At 43.6% G+C, this 15,390-nt stretch overlaps 1 protein-coding gene across 1 annotated transcript in view; it reads left to right on the top strand.

Moving 5' to 3' along the window:
- The window catches only part of CYP2E1 (cytochrome P450 family 2 subfamily E member 1), a 110,043-nt gene extending 97,432 nt beyond the window's left edge, over positions 1-12,611 (top strand). The window contains exons 7-9 of the mRNA XM_075340003.1: positions 2,914-3,101; positions 8,005-8,146; positions 12,433-12,611. Coding sequence (XP_075196118.1) covers positions 2,914-3,101; positions 8,005-8,146; positions 12,433-12,611 — 509 coding nt within the window. The remainder of the gene's footprint in view (positions 1-2,913; positions 3,102-8,004; positions 8,147-12,432) is intronic.
- Positions 12,612-15,390: the final 2,779 nt, after the last annotated feature.

The raw sequence follows: 15,390 nt of genomic DNA, 5'->3' as shown, positions 1-15,390 counted from the left end.
CAGCACCAACTGTGGAGGCCGCCTCTGCATCCTGCCAGAAGAGGCTGAAGGCGCGGATCCACCAGGCCAGGTATACCCTGAAAACCACCAGCCCAGGAAAGCCGCCTCTACATCCTGCCAGAAGTGGCTGAAGTCGCGGCCAACGTGAAAGGGTTTTGGGTGGGTTAACGGACTTGTGGGTGGAGGGTGGTGATGTATGGTACCTGGTGCTTTTAAAAATGTTTTACATGTTTTAATGTTTATGCATTTTAAAATGTTGTCTTGCAGCCCGAGGACGTGCTGGTGATAACTAAGGGGGAATGTGGCGCCCCTGACTTGGTCAGGCACCACTGAGTACTGCACCCATGCTGGGGACAGTACAATACAGGTAATCCAGAAGGCTGACAGGGGTGTGGAACACAGGCGCATAGTGATCAGGTCTCACACATGTACCCATGAGAGGACCCCTGGGGATCCCAGGAGGGGGAAAAGCCTTGACCTTCACTGGAATAGTGGAGGGGGCCAAAAGCCTCCATCTCCTCTCAAGGGGTGTGGTGGAGAGTCTGGTTGCTAGGTGGCGTAGGCAAGAACAGGAGAGGAGGGGCAGTGAGTCAGTTAGAGCAGAGAACTCCAGAGGGCTCAGTGAGGAGCAGACCTGTGGGGCTGTTGCTGTCTAACAGCGCCCGCGCAGTGGCTACTGACGGGGGAGAACGGTCAACTAGGAGTGCTGCCTGAAAGCCAGCTTCAGCTAGAGAGAAAGCACGGAGTGGGAAGTAAGGAGACTGCTAGAGAGCACCAGGCCCAACCGGGCGGCAGATCCCGAAGCGAAGATAGATCTAGCTTTCTTCTGCTAAACCTGCCGGTGTGGGGCTCTCAAAGCCCACACCACAACACCACAAAAGCCGCAGCCACGTAACCGCAGTGAGGGCCCATAGGTCACAGGAGGCAAGAAGCTGGAGTGGCCTGGTCCGGGGAACAAGCAAACGGCAAACAAAAGGGGGAGAGAGGCTGCAGCATCTTCCCTGGGCGACCCCCATAGGGACTAAAAGTCGGGGTCACCCCAAACCACCAAGGGCTAAGGAAGGCGAGTCAGTAGTCACCCTCATAAAGTCAGCCTGAAGGATACCTGGTTCCCATCTGGTTCATCTCAGCTACGCCCGGGCTACTCACCCTGCCATCAATTGTGAGTAAAGCCCTTGAAAGACAATTCTGCCTGTGTGGAGTTATTCTGCGCCTTGTGGTACTACAAACCTACACCGGGCCCCGGGGGCTTGCCTCACTCTCAGGAGGCTATTCCAACTAACTGCACACACCATCAGCCCCAGGCGTCCCCTAACCTGCAGTGGCGGTCCCCACTGACCGCAATACTGAGAGTGGCGTCACGATCAAAACTGAAGATTCCCTACCTGTGACCAGCACCAGCTACGTGGAGTCCCTGAAGGTATGCACCGATACAGCACCGGCGGGGCTTCACATGTGCAATGCAGGCAGAGGTGCTGCAAATATCTGTGCACTAGTGGGACAATACAGAAGTCCAACAGCCACTTTTAGGATGCCACTAAGTTCACTCAGTGTTTGCTAGTATAATGGCTTAGTTATAATGAGTTTGAGTGTGCAATGCAGGCAGACATGCTGCAAATATCTGTGCACTACTGGGACTATACAGAAGTCCAATAGCCACGTTTAGGATGCCACTAAGTTCACTAAGTGTTTGCTAGTATAATGGCTTAGTTATAATGAGTTTGAGTGTGCAATGCAGCCAGACGTGCTGCAAATATCTTTGCACTACTGGGACTATACAGAAGTCCAATAGCCACGTTTAGGATGCCACTAGGTTCACTCAGTGTTTGCTAGTATAATGGCTTAGCTACAATGAGTTGGAGTGTGCAAAGGGCAGGAGGGTACAGTGTCAGGGTTGTGGGTCTCTGGGTACAGGAAAGGAAGCCTGCCTTTCTATCCCTCCTAATGGGGAAATGCAGCGAGGAAATCCCTGACCTTAGCTACACAGACACTGTCATCTTGTGTAGCTGTTAAACTCTGTTTTCAGGACCTGTCACCTATGGCTCTGACCCTGCCGGTATGAGCCCTTAAAAGGACTGATAGAAAGTGCTATCCCTAAGCTGTACAGCGCTGTGTATAGAGCGTACACAGCAGTATCGGAGATAGGAGCTGCGCCAGTGATGTCTGACACCAAGGACGCAGAAGGCAGATAATGGCGTGCTGGAGGAAAATGTCCGTTTTTATAATGCAGGGACATGTGACATGGACATCCTATCACACATGCCGTTGCTTCTCTGGCTAAAAGTCCACTTAGCTGTGTGTGTGTCTGGGATTGGCTGACATGCTGGCCCTCCCCACTACACGCGCGTGCTTAGGGAAGGAAGACAAGGAAAAAAAAAAGAAAATGGTGATCGCCATTATCCATACAGCAGTGATCTGAACGCGCTGTTCCCGCACACTATACACTGAAATGTCATAATAGTGTGAGTCACAGAGTGACTTACACTATTACAGCGGAAAGCCAGCTGGGAATTAGCTGTTTTTTTTGCTGCTAGAACCGTTCTCGAACGTATCTAGAACTATCGAGCTTTTGCAAAAAAGCTCGAGTTCTAGTTCGATCTAGAACAGCCCCCAAAATCACTCGAGCCGCGAACTGGAGAACCACGAACCGCGCTCAACTCTACTTCTAACCAAATAATAAGGAGAAATTTCTTTGACTAAAATACAATTTATACAATTTATTTTCCTACAAAACTGCTCAGCGCCTTCTGCTCTATACAATGGTGACCACAGATTTGACTTCCATGTACAAGGTGACTGGTTCCCTTTACGTTAATATATATTGTATGCAATTTACCTAATTAAAATTAATACATATGTGTCAAACTATGCCAGACATGTAGGATACTGACCGGCTAAATTTTCTAATCACAGAAAACATACACAAAGAGATAGATCAAGTTCTTCAGGACTCTTCTGCAATTACATATGAAGACAGGAAGAGGCTTCCTTACACCAATGCAGTAATTCATGAAATTCAACGATTTGGAAATATTGCAGCTGCTGGAGTCATTAGGCGCAGTGTAAAGGACATTTCTCTTGATGGTTTTTCTATAAAAAAGGTAAGTCAAAAAGTAAGGTAATGCTGAAACCATGAAGAAAACCTAAAAGACACTGTAAATAATATGGGCTATCACTAGCATATATATTTCTATCTATCTATATGTCACGGGTGTGTCACAGGTGAGACAGTATTGTGGTGTCCGGCAATAGAAGGTCAAAGCGTTTGGCTGCACAAAATGCTCCCTGACTTTCTATTGTTCCTGTTATCAGTATTCAGTATACTACTGTAGGAACTCCTCTGCTGGATTTTCATCCTTTTCCCTTTAAGACCCAGCAGAGCTCCTCTTCACGTTAGCTGCTAATTATCTGTATTTCCCCTTGGGTTTAAATACTCTCATTTTCCCTGGACTTGTGCTGATGATATTCAGTTAATTCAAGCTCTGGATGTGTGCCGCCCCCGTGTCAGCAGCCGGAACTGCTTGGATCCGGATCCGCGGTTCTGCCGCCTCGGGGGTCGTGCAACCACTCAAAACAAAAAAAAGGGAGGTATTTACAGGGGACAGTATGCTTAAAGTTCGTGACGCCACCCACGGTGTGTGGTAAGGTGGAGTACCACCGCTGCCGTTGGGAGCACCCGGTGGCGATGGGATGGCAGCCAGGTGTTTAACCACTCCGTGGGTAGGGGGGGATGCCCCGGGGCTCGGCGATGCTGGCAGAGGGATACCGTTAGGGAGGTAAGGGTCACTGCGTAATCACTCAGTCCAATAACGCTGACACCGACAACTTGTAAACCAAAGTTCTGAGCACCACTGCAGCAGGGAGGGAGCACGCCTGGATCCCGTGCCCATTGGTGTTGCTTGATAGCCTGTGGCCTTTTCCTTGGCACCTTTCTACACATTGGCCCCTGTAGTGTAGAACTAGTCGGGTCCCGCTCACCAGTGTGGCTAACTGGGTGAGCTTGCTCTCAGGGTTCACACTTGGGATTTTCTGGACTACGGATTGGGAAAGTCCTATCCCTCTTGTTGCGCTAGTACCCCGATTTTGGAGCTGGTGGAGAACAAATCCGTCCTCCTCAGGTAAATTACCAGGACGCTTAAAGCTACTTCCCAGCCTAGGGTCCACGTACCCTGTTATGCCCTGGCCCCTACCCGGAGATGGCACAAGGCCGCCGGCTGCCCTCCTCGGCAGTTCTGTGCCCCTTGTCACAATCCCCTGCGACCGGGGTTCCAGCTTTTACCAGGCCCAGACCAACGTCTGCCACCTAGTAAACGAGGAGCCCAGCTCCCAACCTCCTCTCACTTTCAACTCCAACACAACACTCTCTGACTTTTGACCTCTCCTCCTGAGAGTCATTCCTCAACTGACTGCTCCTGACCCTCCCTAACCAACCCCCTAAGTAGGCGGCCCTATTCCCTTCAGGCTACCCATTGGTGTGTCTGGTGGGTGTGGTGCAGAGTGTTCCTAGGATTTTGATTAGCTAGTTCTTAGCAACACCAAAGGCCAGGGACCCGTAACCAAGGAGGATGTGGATACTGTGCAGAAGGGCAGATTGCACAATACCCTGTGATGACCTGATAGACCAGGGCGTCACAGATGCAAGCAGGCAGCTTGCACTCATCTGAGGTATTGTTGCTGTAACTTTGCTGAACTTATGCCCCTGCCGTTTTCCAACATTTGTGAATTATATTTTTCACCATTTGGTGGGCAGGTTTGTGGTGGTTTATTTGGACGATATTGTGATCTATTCACCCGATATGGAGACACATCAGCTACATGTAAGGCCTAAAACACACTTCCGCATAAAAAACGTACGTGTGACACAGTCCGTTTTTCGGGTCCGTGTTCCGTTTTTTATGGGTGTTTCTCCGGTACGTTTGTCATCCGTGTGATGGCGTATGCTATCCGTGTGTGCGTGTAAAATGTCCGTGTGTGCGTGTTAAATGTACGTGTATGTGTACATGGAATGTCCGTGTGGAATGTCCATGTGTGTGATGTAAACTGTCGTTGATACATACCCGCTGACAGCAGACAGAGTTGCGCGATGAGAATGAACTCGGGTGAACTTCACCCGACTTCATTGTCATACCGCGGCTCTGTCTGTGTCGCGTACTGATTAGTGGTCACCCGTGAAGGACTCTCTGGGGACCGCTAATCCCCTGAGTGACTGAATTGAGCAGTGCGATTAGTGCTGCTGTCACTCAGGTTACCCGCGGCTAGCTGGATCCTCCCCCCGAGACCGCAACTCACCTGTGACTTCATCGCTGTCACTCGGGCAACTTGCTGTCATTGACTGGGATCGTCCAGAAAGCCTGAAAGCGTTACAGCACTTTCTAGGGTTTGCCAACTTTTACTGGAAATTTATTCAGAACTATTCGGTAATTGTAAAGACTCTCACTGACATGGCAAAGAAAGGGATAGATTTCTCTAAATGGTCGGACTCCGCCCAGCAGGCTTTTTCTGCTTTATAAAGATGTTTTTCCACAGCACCTATACTCAGTCAGCCTGATGTTTTGCAGCCTTTTATCATGGAGGTTGATGCATCTGAGGTGAGAGTTAGGGCTGTGTTGTCACAAGGTCTCTCGCCTGGTAAATGGCGTCCTTGTGCTTTCTTTTCCAAGAAATGGTCCTTGGCCAAGAGAAATTTTGGCAATAGAGAGCTTTTGGCAATAAAGTTAGCTTTCGAGGAATGGTACCATTGCCTGGAGGGGGCAGTTCATTCCATTATGGTAATCACAGACCATACAAATCTGTCATATTCTGAGTCTGCTAAGCATCTCAATCCCAAGCAGGCTAGATGGTCTTTGTTTTTTACAAGGTTTAATTTTACTGTCACTTACCGTCCAGGCATTAAAAACATCAAAGCAGATGCATTATTCTTCTCCCTGGTGGTGGTGATCATGTAAACACGGTATCCATTTTGCAAAAGGGATTAGTAATCTCAGCCTTGTGCCCAGACCTGAAGGGGGAGGTGTTGGAAGCTCAGGGGGAGGCCTCGGCTTCTCACCCTTCAGGGAGGTTGTTTGTGCTACCTAATTTGCTCCTTAATCTTATTGGGGAACATCAGGGATCTTTCCGGCCATTGGCTTTTCCGAATAGACCATGGACGCATTTATCCATGGATTTCCTTACTGACCTACCTTTGTCTTCGGGAAAGACTTGGTTTTGGTGGTTGTGGATAGTTTCAGCAAGCAGACACATTTCATCACGTTGCCAGCACTTCCAAATACCAAGACTCTGGCTCATGTGTTCATCAATGAGATTGTGAAGCTTCACAGGGTTCCTTACGATGTGGTCTCAGATCGGACAACCCAGTTTGTTTCCAAATTTTGGAAAGCATTTTCTGATCGACTGGGAATGCAGTTGTCTTTCTCTCCTGCCTTTCATCCTCGGTCGAATGGGCAGACTGAGCGCTTAAATCAAAATATGGAAACTGACTTTCCAGCTGCTTTGTCTCCGAGAACCAGGAGGATTGGGCGGATGTGCTGGTCTGCATGGAAGAAAAGATTTCCAAAGAATCTGGAGTATAATGAATGATAAACTGTTTTTTTCTCAATGCGCTTTGAACTATCTACTATAATGTCTTTATCAGAAGAAACCACAGAGAGACTATCATTCATTGTACCCTGGATTTTTGGATATCTTTTCTTCCATATTGACTAGCACACCCACATCCAACCGATCTCTACATTACAATGCACGACCGGTGGAACAGCAGCTGTATTTATATCTGGTGCCTATAAAGTATTGTGCTTTCTCACAACAACACCAGCTGAGCACTACCACATCACCACTTAACCCTGTTGTTTGGGTAATGCCCTATTGCACTTTTGCGTCCCATCCAGCTTTCAGTTATTACTCTAATGTGAACAGTGTTATACTGTACAAACAATTAAATGTGTATAAAATGTAAAATATTTTCTAAAAGGGGTGGTGCCACCATAAATGATAACTTAATTAAGCAGAAAACTTGTAAATTAATATTTTTGGAATTTACTGTACAACTATTCAAAATTATGCTCCGTTAAAGTAACAAACTTTCATCTTCTGAAATGTGTACCCTGTCGTTACTCCATCCATGAGTTTTAGCCTTCCATCCTAGAGGCTTTTCAGTTGGCCGAGCATGCGCAGTTCATTTCATCATAACAAATAACTCTTTGCATTTACATGGCTTTAAGCATGTGCACGATGCAGAATGCTGGTAAGCACAGAGAGTAGTGACTGTAGGCAGACACAGATCTCACAGTTGGGTGAGATCATCCTGCTTCATTTGCAAACACTGTCTGAGATCACGTTAGGTACTTTCTGCATCCTGCATGTGCTTTCAGAACTGTGTGATAGGTCATCATTAGGGATGAGTGAATGTATTCGACACCATTCGGTATCCAACAGATAACAGGCTATTCGCACCATTCGGTATCCGACGGATGAAACAACATTCGCTACGATATTTTCATTTCTGTCTTCCTGGCGCTTGTTTTCCAGCCAATGAACACATCTGATGTTGCTTACTCTCACAGTAACGCCGCAGCCATTTTTTTTGTGGTGTTACTCTGATTGGTTTGGCTGCACAGCGTCATCTACATACACGTTTTGCGCAATTTCCAGGAACGATACATATATAGTCCCCGCTGCTCCGGCTTCCAGCTCCACGGAGGGAAGAGAGAGAGAGAGAGACTGCGTTTTCCCATCCATTTCGGCCTTTTCCTTAGTCACCACAGCTCGCCGTTAGGTCCAACGTGAAATAATTCGGGTTTCCCATAAACTTGCATTGCGCGTCAAATATTCGCAAATAGTCGAATAGCGGTGACCTATTCATCGGATATTCGCGAAGTCGGATATTTTGGTATTCGATCATCAATTGTTCAGTCCTGGACAACTACTTTAAAGAAATATTATAATGTGTAGGTTTTCAGAGATATATTATAAGTAATATGTATTTTCTGGCTATCCTTGTTGTTTCAGGACATAAATATTTTACCCAATATTGACTCTGTGCTACATGACCCCATGTACTGGGAAACGCCATATAAGTTCAACCCCAAACATTTCTTAGACAAGGATGGAAACTTTAAACCAAATGAGGCCTTCCTGCCATTTTCTGCTGGTGAGTTGATATCAGTCTCCTTACATTACCGTGCGATGAGCCGAATACTTTCAGGACTAGCATTTCCATGTCAATTGGCTTCTGAAAGCTTTTGGGTTATTCTCAGCTCACACAGTTTCGAAAATAGGATGTGCACATTGTGCAGACTGGATGTTGACGTTTTCATTTTTATTTTTACTAAACAAATTGTTTCCAAACAAGCTAAAATAAAATAATAATATATACAGTATATATTGTAATATATTTCCTTTTCTGCTGTTACGGTCTACTGTTAAAGCCAAAATAAGGATTTCCATTTTAGAGACAGTTGACCTATAGATAAAGGATTCTGCCATAGCAGAGCAAAATGTTTTCTGACTCAGAGCCATGATACCTTTCATATGTCATTTCACCATACACTTCCAATACAGAGTGAACATAAAAATAAGACATCACTACATGATGTCATCAGCAACATATCCACTAACTGTCCAGAGGATGGGTGTACCCCAACTGTAGTGTGCAGTTACAATCACTGGCTGGCTGATGTGGATTTTTAAAATGAACACTATGCATTTGCCATTATGAAAACATCACCACAATGATGTCACCACACCACCTCTACATTGGCACCAATGTACACCAAAGCAATGACATGGCTCTGTGACGACAGCATGGGCTCTGGAATAACACTAATATAATGGGTGTGTCCCGCTCTGGGGGGTTACCTGTCGAGTGTGGGAGCAGAAGGTCACAGCACCTTAATGTGCACAGGTGTGCATCTTATATTTAAAGGGAACCTGTCACCAGATTTTTACCTATTAAACTAAAAGAATCCCCTTCTGCAGCTCCTTGCCTGCATTCTATGAAGGTGCACCTGATTCCCCTTCCAGACCCCAAAAATAACTTTATAAAACTTTGACGTTAAATATGCTAGTTACATGTGTTGGCCAGATGGGCGGGCTCATTTTCTGTTCCTTTCTCCCCTCCAGCCGCTGATCGCCGTCCTCCTTGCTTGATTGACGGGATGACACCTCCGTCATCCTTCTCGTCGTATTTTCAAATCTCGCGCCTGTGCAGTTAGGTTGGCTCGCGCAGGTGCAGTTCGCTCTGCCATATCGCGGGCAGAGCAGAAAACATAACTGCCCTTGCTTGCCCCGGTGAGCTAAATGTGCAGGCGCGACATTATGGGTATGTGACAGGTGCAGCTGTTTGTGACCATTCCCTTTCACTATAAGTAGTCACATGTCTAAACATATGATGTCGGTTATAGATTCTCTTATACAGTCCCTGACAGAAGTTTCGTTGCTTATCACTGTTATGTAAATAAAAGCTTAGAACCTGACTTTAAATTCATCCATTGGTTTCATAAATTACTCTTTTGAAAGCAGAAACCCTCCCAAATTTGGTTTAGGTTATGAAAATAGAGTTGCTGCAAAGCTAAAATATTGATCATTTAATGAACACAGAAAGGTCAGATTTTGGCAAGACAAAAGTTTTGTCGCCCACAGAAAGTAATGTGAAAGTCAAACAAATAATTAACTTCTAATACAAAGATATGTTGCATAACAATGGAGAATGAAGTTGTGGTGCTATTATATTTAATATTTTGTGTGACTTCCATGAGCTTGAGGGGCTGCATCCATGCGGTTCAACAATGATTCATAGAATTTATTGATGAAGCCATCAGGAATAGCAAAGAATGCAGTCTTACATACCTCCCAGAGTTCATCTAGATTCTTTGGTTTTGTCTTCCAAGCTTCCTCTTTCATTATACCCCAAACATGGTCAATGATGTTCATGTCTGGTGACTGGGCTGGCCAGTCCTTGAGCACCTTGATCTTCTTTTCCAGGAGGAACTTTGTTGTAGAGATGGATGTATGAGATGGAGCACCATCATGCTGCAGAATTTTACCCCTTTTATGATTGGGAATTTAAGAGGTAGCAAATACTTCTTGATATTTTAGGCTATTGATATTGCCTTCCACCTTGCAAATCTTTCGCACACTCACATACTGAATGTAACCTCAGACCATGATCTTTCCACCACCAACCTTAACTGTTTTCTGGATCCATATGGGCTCCAGTAGGTCTCCTGCAGTATTTGCGGCGGCTGTGGTGTAATTCAACTGAAAATTCATCAGAGAAAGCCACCTTCTGCCACTTTTTCCAGCATCCATCTGTTTAGCAGGCTGTGGGACTTGGCAAATGCCACACATTTTTTTAATTGCCTTTTGTTTAGTGCTGGCTTCTGGGCACTGATTCGACCATGGAGGCCATTTCGAGACAGAATCCTATAAACTGTTCTAGTTGACACAAGGATCTGAGGTGACCAGGCCTTTTGGAGATCTTCTGCAGTGGAAGAGGGGCTGGCTTTGGATTTTCTAACCAACAAATGTTCCTCTTGAGCAGTTGTCTTGCGGGGTCTGCTGGACCTGGGCTTGTCAAAAACATCTCCAGTCTCTTCAAATCTTTTTTTTAATTTTTTGTACTTGACGTTGAGACATATTAAAGGTGCCAGCTACCTCTGCAGTGGATCTGGTCTTAAGCCTCTTGATAATCAAGGCTTTGGTCGCAGGGTGGATTTTTGGCATGTTGTCAGAGGTCAAGTTGCAGTTCAACTGAAGGTCTGGGGTGCTGGGTTTCTTTTTATAAACACCCACTAATTAACCAAATATTTAGTGAGCACAGGTGAGGATGTAAACCAGGATTGGGTGCATTATATGACAAGGCGACAAAGCTTTTGTCTTGCCAAAATCTGACCTTTCTGTGTTCATTAAATGATCAATATTTCAGTTTTGCAACAACTTTATTTTCATAACCTGAATCAAATTTGGGAGGGTTTCAACTTTTAAAAGAGTAATTTATGAAACCAATGGATGAATTTAAAGTCAGGTTATAAGCTTTTATTTATATAACATGGATAAGCGAGAGAACTACTGTCAGGGACTGTATAAGATGTCAACTTTGGAAGGTGACAGTCTTTGGAAGAAGCTGAAGTTTTGTGACTATTGCAGATGCAGTGTTAGCTGCACTGAAGTTGCTTGGAGTGTTTTCCTTTTGTGTCTATTTTCCCCTGTCTGTCTTCCTACCCTTGTGTTGGAATAGATGGTAAGAAGGATCAAGACACCACGCTGCAATATTGAAGACACTGTCAGATATTATATTCAGTAATTTTATTTTCTACGCATTTCAGAGAACCTTTCTCCTTCCTCAGGAAAAATCACATACCTGGTATTTAATTTTTCCCGAGGAAGGAGAAAGGTACTCCACAAAACGCGTAAACAAATAAAATCACTAAATATAATATGTGACAGTGTCTCCAATATGGCAGCGTGGGTCTTGACCCTTTTTACTGTCTATCTCCATCTCCACATGGGTCAACAACCATTGCTGATGCTCATATAGTGGTTTTGTCTGACACAACCTTTCAAAATAAGGTTATTATAGTTGCAGTTATTATAGCTACAATATACCCGTGGTAAGACCTGATTTTGCAATCTCTCTGGTCTTTCAGCTATCCAAAGTACTGGTTATTCTGGTTATGGGTATTGCTTTCAACATTGCCTGACAACCATCCCTCCCAATGAAATCAGTAAGGCAAATACATTGGTCTTAGTTATGTTACCACATGGACTAATGTCCCAACAACTTATGTCCTATAGAATCCCCCGAATTGTGTCATCTCTTAGAAAGCAGGAATTTTGGCTCCCCTTTAACATCAAGCAATGAACCAAAACGGCTGCAGCCATTCCCAGCTGTAGTCATTTGACATGATCTCATTATAGATCACTCATCTTTACAGTGAGGACTGATGAAGATACATAGTAGGATATAACTGTAACAAAAAGTATATTCCAAAATTTTATTTTTTTTTATTTTGAAAATTTCTTTAGTTTTTTTTATTACAAAAAATGAGTCTACAAGGAATTGTCCAATAACAATAACCAGCAATTTAACTGTATGCACAAGATGCATGTCTATTACTTTATCCTACGCTCTATACACAATCCCTAACTTGCGTAATGAAGGGAAAGTGTATTTAACCACATTTCTTAACAAAGTTATTTTAAAAATGCACAAAAAAGATATGCAGGCTATCCTGGCTCATGGTGTAACAAAAGTTGGCGTACGGTGAGCCCAAAGAATTTTTAATTACATTCAATGTAAACGCCAACCTCAGTTCTCATCTTCAATACAATACGTTCACTTTTCATTGCAGAGTTGAGAAAATAAAGTGAATATCTGTTTTACTAAATGCATAGGTAATATCTCTTAACAAATCTATATATTGCATGTTTTTACAGGACACAGAGTATGTCTGGGAGAACAATTAGCGCGATTTGAATTGGTCATTTTCGTTATTACACTAATGAGGGCATTCAGATTCCGTCTTCCAAAAGGAGTGACAGAAGTTAATACAAACTATGTATTCAAATTGACCTTACAGCCTTATCCTTATAAAGTCTGTATAATTCAGAGATGAGACCTTGTCTATCCTTGACGTGCAGAAGAAAAACAACAGACGTCCAGAAAATCACTGCACACTATTTTAGAAATGTTAACTTTTAGGAAAATGTAAAGAAAAGCTGATAAATGACTTGCTCAATTAATTGCAAAATTTGCTCAGTATTGTGTAAGTTTATTAATACATTACATAACTTTTGTTATAATAATGAGTTACAACCGGTAACGCGAGCAGCATTCACAATTTTGAAGACTTCAGAGCTGTATTCCTAAACAATCCTTGCTATGTTTACAATGTACTATAAAAAATGACTTATTGTTTATTTCACTTTTACTGTGATTGTTTTATTATACAAATTTTGATCATATTTAGTATATTTTTCCATATTCTTATCTGTAGAAAAAAGAAGAAATCTTGCCATTTTCACATTGGACTCTTAGCCTAATAATAGACTCTTAAGTGGGCTTTACACGCAACGACATCGCTAACGAGATGTCGTTGGGAGTCACGGAATTCGTGATACACATCCAGCCTCGTTAGCGGCGTCATTGCGTGAGAAACGCACGAACGACAGTTAACGTTTACTAACCTAATCGTTGATCGTTGACACGTCGTTCTAATTTCAATTATCATTGCTGTTGCAGGACGCGGGTTGTTCGTCGTTCCTGCGGCAGCACACATCGCTACGTGTGACACCGTAGGAACGAGGAACATCACCGTACCTGCGGCCGCCCGCAATGAAGAAGGAAGTGGGCGGGATGTTCGGCCCGCTCATCTCTGCCCCTCCGCTTCTATTGGGCGGCTGCTTAGTGATGCTGCTATGACGCCGAACGAACCGCCCCCTTAAAAAGGAGGCGGTTCGCCGGCCACAGCGACGTCGTTGGCAAGTAAATACGTGTGACGGGTGTTAGTGATGTTGTGCGCCACGGGCAGCAATTTGCCCGTGACGCACAACTGACGGGGGCAGATGCTTTCACCAGCGACATCGCTAGCGATCTCGCTGTGTGTAAAGCCCGCTATACAGCCTGTTTTTTACAGGTGACTAGTCAGAGACAGTCGGCCTGTAGCCATGTGGCTCCTGAACAATACAGAAAGCATGAGCAATAGAGGAGGATGATATCACACTGTACAGCATATGAGAAGCCTAGTACTCCAACATGGTTTCTTATTGTCCCTTTATTTGTATACCAGTGGCCATTATTAAAATGTCAGGATTGTTTTCACATATTTTTTTAACATATATACACAAATAATAAAAAAAAATGATTTAACCCCTTATCTCTGCAGCCAATCTTTACTTTTATATGTTTCCTTCCCCTTCTTCTAAGGGCTATAGCTTTTTTAGTTTTCTTTGTACATAGATGTATGTGGCTTGTGATTTTTTAAGACTAGTTGTAAATTTGAAGGATATGGTAAAAATTACCGAAAAAACGAATTCTCTAGGTCAGATGAATACACGATACCAAACTTGCATTGATTTTTGTTTAAAGAGAACCTTTCTTATGGTCTTTGCCAAGGGGCTATATATTTATGCCGCTCTACATTATTACCCTGTTAGCCATACACCACTTTCTTAGGGCTGAATATATAGATCAATATATCTGGAATGATATTACAGATTTTAAAGAAAACCGAATACTCCTAGAAGCATAAACTAAAATAAAAGCAAACACTGGTCACTTTTGACTGGTCCTCATTATATTTCTTTGTCCCCTGCCATAGATTTTGCAGACGATGTCATAGAAATTCTCTAAGTAGTTGATGTTCCTCCTCAATTACATCACTCTTAAACATCACATATGCCGCAAAGTTTGCTGTGGTCAAGCCCGCAGAGTAATTTCTGCTTCTCTGTCTACAATTTTCTTGTTGCACCCCATGGCAGAAAAAAGGTGATAAAGGGAGATTGCATAAAGTGCCTTGCGAAAGTATTCGGCCCCCTTAATTTTTTTCAACCTTTTCCCACATTTCAGGATTCAAACATAAAAATAAAAATATAATCCTCCTGTGTGTAATCAAGTTTCTTTATAAATGCACCTGCTCTGTGATAGTTTCAGTGTTCTGTTTAAAGCGCAGATAGCATCATGAAGACCAAGGAACACAACAGGCAGGTCCGTGATACTGTTGTGGAGAAGTTTAAAGTCGGATTTGGTTACAAAAAGATTTCCAAAACTTTAAACATCCCAAAACGCACTGTGCAAGCAAGTAATGATATTGAAATGGAACCTCACTCAGCTCGAGCTGTTTGCAAAGGAAGAATGGGCAAGAATTTCACTCTCTCTATGTGCAAAACTGATAGAGACATACCCCAAGTGACTTGCAGATGTAATCACAGCAAAAGGTGGAGCTACAAAGTATTAACTTAAAGGAGACAAATAATATTGCACGCCCCACTTTTCAGTTATTTATTTTTTTTAAAAGTTTAAAATAAGCAATAAATTTTGTTCAACTTCACAATTGTGTCCCACTTGTTGTTGATTCTTCACCATAACATTAACATTTTTATCTTTATATTTGAAGCCTGAAAAGTGGGAAAAGGTTGAAAAATTCAAGGGAGCCGAATACTTTCGCAAGGCACTGAAGCTGCCAATGTGAGTATAGTATGTATCAACCGATCACAATAGGTAGGGAAAAAAATGTCCATATTATACTCCTAAATTATGGCCCTATCAAGCTGCAGAAGTTGGCACCCTATAAAATGCAAATGGTGCCCTTTCTCAACATAGACTGACCTTGAGGGTCCCTATTAATGGAACTATACAAGGAAGGGGGAATGGAAAACAATGGCCCATAGACAATG

Source organism: Anomaloglossus baeobatrachus, chromosome 1 (genome assembly GCF_048569485.1).
Source record: "Anomaloglossus baeobatrachus isolate aAnoBae1 chromosome 1, aAnoBae1.hap1, whole genome shotgun sequence".
In the NCBI taxonomy this organism is placed as follows: domain Eukaryota; kingdom Metazoa; phylum Chordata; class Amphibia; order Anura; family Aromobatidae; genus Anomaloglossus; species Anomaloglossus baeobatrachus.
Note: the sequence above shows the minus strand (reverse complement) of the source record. Positions and strands in the feature narration are given on the sequence as shown.